At 41.5% G+C, this 11,598-nt stretch overlaps 1 protein-coding gene across 4 annotated transcripts in view; it reads left to right on the top strand.

Annotated features, from left to right (window-relative positions):
- The window catches only part of dip2a (disco-interacting protein 2 homolog A), a 76,037-nt gene extending 66,186 nt beyond the window's left edge, over positions 1-9,851 (top strand). For all 4 annotated transcript variants that reach the window (XM_046405219.1, XM_046405220.1, XM_046405221.1 and 1 more), the window contains 14 exons: positions 183-263; positions 648-765; positions 964-1,085; positions 1,279-1,390; positions 1,528-1,637; positions 1,878-2,008; positions 2,163-2,331; positions 2,760-2,930; positions 5,895-5,956; positions 6,175-6,232; positions 6,354-6,428; positions 7,091-7,265; positions 7,452-7,575; positions 7,792-9,851. In XM_046405219.1, coding sequence (XP_046261175.1) covers positions 183-263; positions 648-765; positions 964-1,085; positions 1,279-1,390; positions 1,528-1,637; positions 1,878-2,008; positions 2,163-2,331; positions 2,760-2,930; positions 5,895-5,956; positions 6,175-6,232; positions 6,354-6,428; positions 7,091-7,265; positions 7,452-7,575; positions 7,792-8,044 — 1,761 coding nt within the window. In that variant the 3' untranslated portion in view covers positions 8,045-9,851. The remainder of the gene's footprint in view (positions 1-182; positions 264-647; positions 766-963; positions 1,086-1,278; positions 1,391-1,527; positions 1,638-1,877; positions 2,009-2,162; positions 2,332-2,759; positions 2,931-5,894; positions 5,957-6,174; positions 6,233-6,353; positions 6,429-7,090; positions 7,266-7,451; positions 7,576-7,791) is intronic.
- Positions 9,852-11,598: the final 1,747 nt, after the last annotated feature.

Genomic DNA, 11,598 nt, shown 5'->3' on the forward strand with positions numbered 1-11,598 from the left:
ATGGAGCAGAGGAATCTGAAACACAAGCGGCTGATGGAGAGGCAACATTCCTTCATTCCAAAAAAACCCACTTTGCTCCACCGTTTTCCATTAATTTTACGTGGACGTGATCAGTTTGTATCTGACTTTGCTGAGTATTTACTCTCATGTCTTAAACCTGTGTTTCTCTCTCCCCTCTATAGTTTCTGTACATTCAAGATGTGCTGCAATGGAGAGCTCAGGCCACTCCAGACCATCCTCTGTTCCTCGTTCTCAATGCAAAGGTACTGCCTTTTGGTCAAAGAATTTTGTTTTGTGATGGCAGCATATACTCTGATGTGGTTATTAGAAATTAGAAATTAGAAATTCAGTTGGGAAACTATTAGACAAGATAAAACAATTCAGTGGTTATGACTGTTTTTGGCTAATTCAGTTAATTAAACACCTGATGAAAGTGTTTATTTACTATGATCCAAAAATCCTGTAATTTTTGGAAAATGCTGTTTAAATGGTTAGTGGGATTGCTTGCAAGGAGCTAATACAGGAGGAGGCATTAAGGTGAAAGTTGCCTTGGTCATAAGGAAATGAAATGGTTTTCTTTTACATCTGTTAAATAAAAATAGTGATGTAGATGAATGTAACTTGTGTTCTTATTTTTTGCTCCTCAGGGTACGGTGGCCAGTACAGCTTCTTGTCTGCAGCTGCACAAGCGGGCAGAGCGGGTGGCTACAGCACTGATGGGACGCCTCAACACCGGAGACCATGTGGCGCTCGTCTACCCGCCAGGTGGGAGATGCTGCTGCTATTGCGCTACTTGTCTCTTTCAGCCTTGTTATTTAGTGTCGCAGCTATATCTCCACTGTCCCGTCTTCAGTTCAAAGTCCTTCTGTTAATCATAATCACACGCTAGAAGAGGCTGTTGCTCTCATTAAAGTTATTAATGTTAACACAAAGAATATTCTGCTCTTAAACATTTATGACCAGGAATTGACCTGATTGCCACCTTCTATGGCTGCCTGTATGCTGGCTGTGTGCCAGTCACTGTAAGACCCCCGCACCCCCAGAACCTGGCGACCACCCTGCCCACCGTCAAGATGATTGTTGAGGTAACAGAAAGTCAGCTGACCAGCATCAAAAAGCCAATTTAATCCATCTCTTTGCTGTGCTATTACAGCCATTAAACCTTATGGACGTATGGATTGAAAAAATTAGTTAAATGAATTATATACAAAGTTAGCTAACCTCTATTAAAGTAATGTAATATATATGCAGTGATACTGTGGTATCTGTGTGTTAAAGGTCAGTAAGTCAGTGTGTATCCTGACCACTCAAGCAATAATGAAGCTGCTGAAATCCAAAGAGGCTGCCGCTGCTGTGGACGTCAAGAGCTGGCCCATGGTGCTGGACACGGGTAACTTATATACACATACTCGACATGCTGACGTTCTCATGCTGAGAGATTTTTTTTTTTGTAAAGGAAGGACATGTTCTATGATTTCCATGGCTGCTTTAACAGACTCCCTCTTCTGCCATCTGTTGGTCCTCTAGATGACCTCCCCAGGAAGAAGAGTCCTCAGATGTACAAGCCCCCGACCCCAGAAATGTTAGCTTACCTGGATTTCAGTGTGTCCACAACAGGCATCTTGGCAGGGGTCAAAGTATGTTAAAGGACACACGAGTCATCTGATTTCTTACTAGACTGTAGCTGTCATGTTGAGATGTCTTTCTTTAATACTGTTAGCAGAACATTTATAAATCTGTACACATGTTGCCGAGGTGTCAGTAAGCAAAATAATGAATAACTAAAAGCTCAAGAATTTGTTTTAAGTTGAATTTTACTCCACAGTCCATTTTTGACGCATCATTCGTCCCTCTGTTTGTGGCATCATCTCCTCTAGATGTCTCACGCTGCCACCAGTGCCTTGTGTCGGTCCATCAAACTGCAGTGTGAGCTCTACCCCTCCCGACAGATCGCCATCTGTCTGGACCCCTACTGCGGCCTGGGCTTCGCTCTCTGGTGCCTTTGCAGGTAAACTAGCAGCCTTGAATAAACAAATGACAGCTAAAGTAGAAATAAAATCATCAGCAGCTGTTCTAGTGCCTGGAACAAATGTGTTATTTTCCATTGGAGCCTTTTCCCCTGCGTCGTCCCATGTAGCCTCTCTGTATGTTTCTGTTTTCAGTGTGTACTCAGGCCACCAATCGATCCTGGTCCCCCCTCTGGAGCTGGAGAGCAATGCGTCGCTGTGGCTCGCAGCGGTGAGCCAGTACAAAGTGCGCGTCACCTTCTGCTCCTATTCAGTCATGGAGATGTGCACCAAAGGCCTGGGATCACAGACAGAAGCACTGCGGGTCAGTTTGTCTCCTCAGGTGTTGAGTGTTGTCACCAGCAAGGCAACAAACTGCACCATTTGTGTCCACAGCATTTAATAACTTTTCCTTTTCCCAGTTGTACCGTTGCCATAGCTGTGATTATTGGGAGTCCGGGTGCTCTGAAGTACAACATCTCACTCCGCTCTGTATGCTGATTACTATCTGCAGCTCTTGAGATGGCAATTTTATATTCTACACATCACATCCGTGGTTTAATGAGTTGAACATACCCAATAAAAAAAATTCAGTGAATATGAAAATGTAGCCATTAAATTTCTCTTACATGAAACTCCTACGCTCGTCTTTGCAGCATGATGAAGAATATTACTTTAGTAATGTAATACTGTTAGTGTATTTTCACACAGTTTGCACCTTCTGTTGCAACTCTCTTTGTTTTCCACCTCCAGCTGCGAAATGTGAACCTGTCTTGTGTACGTACGTGCATGGTGGTAGCAGAGGAGAGGCCTCGCATAGCACTCACGCAGTCCTTTTCAAAGATCTTCAAGGACTTGGGGCTTTCACCGCGAGCCGTCAGCACCACCTTTGGCTGCAGGGTGAATGTGGCGATCTGTTTGCAGGTAAGCTGGTGGAGGAGGAGGAGGAGGAGAGGGCTGGAGAGGTCCAGAGTCCATGGCAGTCAGTATTTTAAGAGCAAAAGTAGCTATGAATTTATGCAGTATTGGCAGCCCCTAACAAAGCAGAGGTTGGTGATGATGTAACAGTAAAGTGAAGAAAAAGTGCTCAAGAAGTGGGAAGGACACAGTGGAAATGATGTGATGCCTGGCAGTTACAGGAAAACAAAATAATCACTTAGAGTCGTTGATGTATCGACCCAAAACAACCTCCCATAACCTCCAGTTAGTTGGTAACAAAGCAAAAAGCTTCTTATTTTTTCCCTTTACTTTTAATCAGTCAGTGAAGTGAATATTAAAACCTGTAACTTAAGCATTTTATTCTGCAAAACTGAGCTAGTAAAAAACTTAATTTCTCAACTAAACAATGGCAAAGCAATAAAGCTTTATACCAACTAATTTGAGGTTAAAGGAAACACAAAACTTCATATTTCATAGAAGTAAATGAAAATACTATGCTTCGAGTTGCGTCTGTTCATCTTTTTTTTCTGGTTTGTTTCTTCCTATCCCAGGTTAATTTTTGTGTGTGTGTGTGTGTGTGTGCGTGTGTCCACGTATGTAAACACAAATATCTTTATTTATCTGTCCTGCCCTGTCCTGTCAGCCCAACAGGTTAGGGAAACTGGCTGAGCAGGTAACAGTAGGATAAGAGTTGCTGTTTGCTCTTTGGGCTGCTGCTGGGTCTGTGTGTGTGTGTGTGTGTGTGTGTGTGTATGTCTGTGTGTTCATGTGTGTGTTAATTGTCTACCGTGCATGATTTTTGAACAAGCTTAACCTTAATTCACAGATTTTTTTTCATGGTTTTCTTTTCCTCTGACAAGCTTAGCTTTACTACTCTGTTCATTTCAGCCCGGTCTTTTTCAAATGGCTCTCGACTGTTGCTGTATGGTATTTGTGTGTTAAATGTAATGTGCTACTACATCATACCATGAGCTAGCAGCATGAACTCTGCTGTGATTTAGTTAGACTTAGTTCTGATTTGAAAAGTGCCTTGTCAAACCTCACTATTTTTATTCTACAAGAGAAGAAGAGGCATACGTGCTTTTTTATTTATTTATTTATTTATTTTGACAATCCTAATCTTCTGAGTTTCACTTACAACTATTTTCCACACTTTGTTTTGTGTTGTGGTAGACAAGACAATTAATAATTTTAGCTTCATATACATATATATAGGTAGCTTTTTTTGGTTTAAAACCAGGGCCTGGTTTTTCAAAAGGTTTAATCTGGATGGAATTGATCCGGATTTGGTAATCCTTTTTTTTTTTTTTTTTTGCTATCCATCACGTAATCCATTTTACTTTTGAGCCAGTTTTTCAAAGCAACATCGGATTGGCTCAATCTGATCCAGACAGAAACTTTTCAGGATCGCCAAATCTGGATAACCAGCGCTCAAATAGGATAAGAAATCACAATGTAAAACTACAGACTCCTGCATTCTGCCAGAACGAGCAAACAGGACGTGCAACAAGGGACACAATAGTTAAACACTGGATTTCAAAAACCAGTGATGCCATTGCCATTGCTTTGTTATTCTGTTTAATCATTGCATACATGCATTAATTAATGACAGAATTAAATATATTATATGTGGTCAATATTGACAGCTGTTTGGGAGATTATTTTATGAGGCCAAAACTATACAAACTACCTATACTGAAAGGCTGAATACGTTATAGCCTACCCAGTCACTGTAGCCTGATGGATGAACAAATCAAATTAAAACCTTATGAATAAATAGAATATCTTGTAGGCTATACTGCATGATCCAAGTATAGTATTATTTGATACAATTTTAAAGTTTCATATTATTTTGGGCCTGAAATCCACACTGAATCCACCATTCTGATGGGATCAGTATAAACCAGAGTTTTTGGATCAAAGTGATCCCAATCCTACTTAAAGGTTCTAAAAAACCCAAACTAAAGGTTTGATCCAAATCAATCCAAGGTTGAATTACGTGATCTGATCCGATTACGTAATCTGTTTTTTCTTTTGAAAAACCCATTGTCAAAATTTGATCCAATCCGTTATCCAAAATCCGAGCGGATTACTTTTGAAAAACCGGGCCCAGGGAGTCATTTAATAAGCGAAATAATTTGCTCTTTTCATTTGTTTTTCTCCTCCTTCATTTATTTTGGAATTAAGCTCTTCATTAACAAATACTGCACACTGCTTGACTCTTCACTTGTACTGGATGAGCCAACGTGTTGATGAGGTCCATAAAATCAAATGTTTCACAGTAGTAATCAGACTGATGACTTTGCTGTTATGGCAAATATTAATCTGTGGAATGAGTCTGAAATGCTCCTCCGCTCGCTGTATTCGGCTTTGACCTCACTAACGAACCATACAGCAAGTCATTGCTGGCTTGTGCTCTGGCTGTAAACTAGCAAAAGGAGTGATGGAAAACATAATGTGATGTGACTAGTCGTACAGCAGTAATGATGACAAATCCCGTAGCAGAAGCAATCAATATCTGACAACCAGAGGTGGTTCAATTAGAATTCAAATGGCAGAGCTGTTGACATTTAATCAAAACTAACATCGTTCAGTTAGACCGTTTATGTCATTTCTGCATTTTTTCTGCAAGATAAATATTAAAAGAAAATAAATTACAGTAGCTTTACCCAATGCTCTGAGACTTGTGTGAAAACAAACAGCAGAATTACAGCATTTAACTCTGTGGGTACTTACAGTGTTTGTGGCTACACGGTTGACTTCTGCCAAAGTCCTAACGACCGTAGCCTGGCTGGTTGGCTTCTGGCTGCCCCCCCCCACCTCGCTTTGTCAACAGTTGTGTCATTAGCAGCTTCCACCTCCCCTCCACTCAGGCAGCTTGTAGCATTCATGTCAGGACTGTCAGGGCTTTGTTGTTGACTCAGGTCCACTCTGCTGGTTTCCCTTCAGGGCACAGCTGGACCAGATCCCACTACTGTTTACGTGGACATGAGAGCTCTACGACATGATAGGTAATTTTAATGCTCGTATATTATTTTCTGTGACTGGAGTTAATCCCATTATTACCCTTTTCCATTTTAATTATCTAAGTTTTCCTTCCGAGTTTAATATTTTCTTGAGCTGAATAATTTTTATAGTTTTGTTTTTCTTGTTAAACATGTTGAGAGGTGCAATGAAAATGGATAGAGTGAAATTGTTCATTTTGTCCTTTTATTTGCATTTTCTGTAGAGTTCGCCTGGTAGAAAGAGGTTCGCCACACAGCTTGCCACTGATGGAGTCTGGGAAGGTATGGCATCGTGTAAACACACGCGAAAACACTACAGACAGCTGTGATGCTATGCTGCAGCATTTTTGCTCTTCTCTCAGGCTGTCATGGTTATTTGAGATATGACTCTCTGCTGTTGTAGATCCTTCCAGGAGTGAAGGTGATCATTGCCAACACAGAGACTAAAGGACCCTTGGGTGATTCCCATCTAGGAGAGGTAATGTTATCTGAGGTTTTCAGAGCAGCTGAAATCAGAACATTTACATGCACTGATGAGATTAGAACAATCTGGTTTCTCCAGCTAGTTTGCTCCTGGAGAGAGCCAGTTTGTTTGCCATGTATGCACATTAACAGGTTTCTAATCAGATTGATACATGGCAACTGGAAGGAAATAAAGAAGCTTCCTATTTGACATAATTGAAATTCTGGCTCAAAACTTAAACTTACGCAAAGTCTAAATAAGTCGATTTCCATCACTGATCATTTGATTATTTGCATAATCTAGACACATTGGCATTGTGTGAGAAGTTGTATTTTTACAGTCTGTCCTCCAACTGTGCTGTCAGATCTTTAACGTGCACACAAAATAAATAGCGGCATAGTAAAAGGGTGAAATTGGTGTACTAACCTGCTGCATGTATACAGGGGGGTTTTTTACCGTAAACGTGACACTATAGCAGATGTAAACACTCAAAGTATTACTGCCTGATGAATCACAAAGCAACATTTGCTGTGTGACACTATCCACTATCTAATGGACTCAGCTGCAGTCATTTTTCTTTGTGATTTTATTACCACTGAACTGAAGCAAAGGAAAGAGCAGCCGATGTGTATGATCATCTGTGTAAGCAGCTGTCGTGGTTGTGTGTGTAATAATAGATTTGGGTGAGCAGTCCTCACAACGCCACAGGCTACTACACAGTTTATGGCGAGGAGGCGCTTCATGCTGACCACTTCAACACCAAGCTGAGCTTCGGTGACACCCACACTGTCTGGGCGAGGACAGGTTACCTGGGCTTCCTGCGGCGCACTGAGCTGACTGACGCCAGTGGAGGTGAGAACCATCAGCGTCCGCTCTAACTTCCTGTCAGTTCATTGTTTTGGTGTAAGATGTGCTCATACTTCTTGCAGCACAGAAAACTTTTTCTGCCTTCATCTTTTCTCTCCAACGTCACCTTAAAACTTGACCTCCTACAGGTGTAAGCTAACAAATCTGTGACTGTGTGTGTGCATGTCTCAGAGCGCCATGACGCCCTTTACGTTGTTGGCTCTCTTGATGAGACTCTGGAGCTGAGGGGAATGAGGTACCACCCGATTGACATCGAAACCTCGGTTATCCGTTCTCACAAGAGCATAGCAGAATGGTGAGAAATGTACATAAATTATAGAGCACCACTTTAATACCGCTCAGTTTGCATTATTAATTTTGTTGTCAGATGTGTGTTTAAGTAACATGAATTCTCTCTCCTGGCTTGTCTCTTCTATCTCACGCTCATCTGTTTTTCTCCCCCCTCTTTTCTTCATCTATCCTTCCTTTTTTCTTGCCCTCCATACATCCACCACAACCCTCCTCCCTCCAGTGCTGTGTTCACGTGGACCAACCTCCTTGTCGTGGTTGTGGAGCTGGAGGGATCAGAGCAGGAGGCCCTGGACTTGGTGGCCCTGGTCACCAACGTTGTCCTGGAGGAGCACTACCTCATCGTGGGGGTGGTGGTGGTGGTCGACCCCGGCGTCATCCCCATCAACTCCCGAGGGGAAAAGCAACGCATGCACCTCAGAGATGGATTCCTGGCTGACCAGCTGGACCCCATATATGTGGCTTACAACATGTGAGGACCTTGCTGCGGGAGGGCTTTCTGGCTTATCACACAAGAGGAGACAGCAGGACGGTATATATCGGGCTCAGAACTGACGTAGGGCCAGTGTCAGAAAGAAAGTGAGCTGCCCTCTTCCTTCAGCTCACAAAGTAATATGAAAGAAAATGCAGATGCAAAACTTCACAGAAATTGCAAGACAAACCTCATGTCTGGTTCTCCCTGTGATCTCTTGCCTCAGCCAGTAGTTTTAAAGGGCATTCTGGTTTTGTTGAAGTGAGTTTTTTTGTGTATGATAACGTCTGACTCTTTAAATCCAAGATGCCCAATAGCAGTCCGGCAGGTTGTTAAGGTATGATACTACACTGTGCCATTAACGATTTACTTTGTCGCGCTCCAAAACTCTGAATGTTAGTTTTGTTTGCCATACAGTTGTGCCATAGAACGAGACAGACACCAGCACCCAAACCTGGTTCAAACGAGCTCTAACATACTATCCATATTCGCAGAGCCTCCTCACAGAAAAAGTCTACCCCACGTACATTGTCATTACAGATTACAGCTGCACCCTGAAGTGAACCCTGGTGTTTGTTTCGGATCATGTTATTGCATCAGCAAAGAAGCACACGGCAGTTTTGGACGAGGAGACATTTCGTGTTATTTGTTGCTCATTCCAGCAGTAGTGCTTTAGTTTGTAGTGTCAGTAACGGAAACCTTAGAAACAATGTTGTGCTTTGACTCAGTCTCGTTCTGTTTTTTAAATCTAAGATGTGTAATGTGGTTCTCGTTTTATCTGAACAAAATGCAATATGAGTGATTTGAAAGATGTTGCTCTGAACGACAGCAGACAGTAAGTGCCGATCAGTCCAAGTCGCGAGATGGCGAGGAATATTACCGTTGCTTTCTATTAGCAACGTGCCAAATGATATGAATTAAGCCTTAAGTGTGTTTTCAGATGCCTGTTCCTGTCCAAGCTCCTGTTTAACTCAATTTTGTGAAGTTTGTCAGTTGTTGGATAGGGAGGGAATATGCAGAGGGACGTTAGGTATGGTAAGTCCTGCTCTTATTGCACCCAAAGTCTCGATCTAAGATGAATATACTTGATCCTAACATCAGCCATTGCAAACACACAGTTACTCCATACATATTTTTAATAATGTCTGTCACTATTGTCACTTGTGTTGAATGTGTGATTTAAAGCAACAGACTGGATTAAACGGTAGCTGATATGAGTGTGTTGCAGAATGGTAAAGCTTCATCGCCATACGTTTGAATGAGCTGAAAAATGTTGTTCGTCGCATGTTAACGTGTGAGGCAAGTGTCTGATGTGCTTGTGACACCATAACCTCCCACCTTATCACAATGACTTTGTAAAGATTCCCTTTCACTGTGTGTTGCTTCCTTTTTCAGGCTCCAGCCTGCTGTAAGTATGTACAGGTTTTGTGTAAATTATTAATAGACGGCGGAGACGACAGGAAGCGTAACACAGAGACTCAATCTGGTATATGTAGGTGAACTTCTCCCTCACAAATGAAAGTTATTTGAAATGTTTTCCCGTGTGTGGACATTGGGAAGTGACATGAAAAGCCTTGTAAACATTTTTATTGTATGAAAGTACAGTGGAAACTGGCCCCTTGCAGGGTGAGACAAAGCACACTCCGAGCACAAGGAGAAGACAGTCGTCCTCTGGTGACTCCTGAGATGTCGCATCCTCCAGAGCAAACTTTTGTTGTTAACATATGGAAATATACATTTGTCTGATATATGGTTAGTTGTCATTATTTTCATAACATGGTTTCTTAATGAATAAAAAAAAGTGCTTTTAACTTGACATGTTTGTCTTCATTGCCAACTCAACATTCAGGTGTGCAATTTTCTGCAAGTGTAACTCAAGTATTTTTTATTTTTCTTTTAGCTTACAGTCTGAGGAAGAAAGAGAAGGACTTTAGAAATAGTGTTAACTCAAAGGCACAGGGAACTTGAGGGTCTTTGAATGAGTTGCTAAATAAATATTTTAAATTCAGTCTGAAAACATCACCACTTGATTTGTACTACAAGAGTGAGGAAACTTATACAGATACCATGTGACTCTGAAAACTGCTGTTTTACACCAGCCTACACATTTTAAAACCATCACAAATGCTTCTCTGATCAAATTATTAATCCGTCACTTTGCCTGTAAGTTGTCTGGTATATACCATAAACTGGAAAAGGAGACAGGGAGCAGTAATTCCAGATCCAATGTTTATATTAATACAGCATCTGTCCCTGGCTGTATATGTCATCAGTTGTGGAAACTAGCAAAGTACTCAAGTAGTGTACATGGATAGAAATCAGTGGTACTTGAGTCTTTTCTTTTTGTGCCACTCTATATTTTTAATCCACTATATTTCAGATGAACATACTATACTTTTTTACTCCAGTGCATTTAATTTTAATTAAAGATTTTTGCATTAAAAAAAAAAATCATATGAAGAGTTTTTAACAGACTTTACACATTAAAGTACCCAACAGTACAACTGAAATTACTAGAAGTCAAATGATCTCTCATTTGGCAACTACACAGCCTGGCCAAAAACAAAAAAAAATTCTAATTTCCGCCTTTAGCTTTGATTACGGCACGCATTCGCTGTGGGATAGTTTCGATAAGCTTCTGCAGTGTCACAAGATTTATTTCCATCCAGTGTTGCATTAATTTTTCACCAAGATCTTTTATTGATGATGGCAGAGTCTGAACGCTTTGCAAAGCCTTCTCCGGCACATCCCAAAGACTCTCAATGGGGTTAAGGTCTGGTCTCTGTGGTGGCCAATCCATGTGTGAAAATGATGTCTCATGCTCCCTGAACCACTCTTTCACAATTTGAGCCTGATCAATCCTGGCATTGTCGTCTTGGACTAAGCCTGTGCCATCAGGGAAGAAAAAAGCCATTGATGGAATAACCTGGTCATTCAGTATATTCAGGTAGTCAGCTGATCTCATTCTTTGAGCACATACTGTTGCTGAACCTACACCTGACCAACTGAAGCAACCCCAGATCATAGCACTGCCCCCACAGGTAGGCACTAGGCATGATGGGCCCATCACTCTGGAACAGGGTAAATCTGGACTCATCAGACCACATGACCTTCTTCCATTGCTCCAGAGTCCAATCTTTATGTTTCTTAGCAAACTGAAGCCCTTTTCTCCAGTTAGCCTCACCGATTAGTGGTTTTCTTAAGGCTACACAGCTGAGTTCCCTTCGCATTGTGCGCGTGGAAATGCTCTTACTTTCACTATTAAACATGGCTCAGAGTTCTACTGTTGCTTTTCTTCGATTTGATTTTACCAAACGTTTAAGTGATCGCCGACCACGATCATTCCCCGCTACCCTTCCAGTTTTTAGCGTTGGACAGTTCTTGAACTAAATTTTAGAGGTTTCTGTAATCTCCTTAGATGTTTTCTCCGCTTGATACACGCCAATGATTTGACCCTTCTAAAACAGACTAACATCTTTTCCACGAGCACGGGATGTGTCTCTCGACGTGGTTGTTTAAGAAATGAGAAGCAACTCATTGCACCAGTTGGGGTTAAAT

Source organism: Scatophagus argus, chromosome 11 (genome assembly GCF_020382885.2).
Source record: "Scatophagus argus isolate fScaArg1 chromosome 11, fScaArg1.pri, whole genome shotgun sequence".
NCBI lineage: Eukaryota > Metazoa > Chordata > Actinopteri > Scatophagidae > Scatophagus > Scatophagus argus.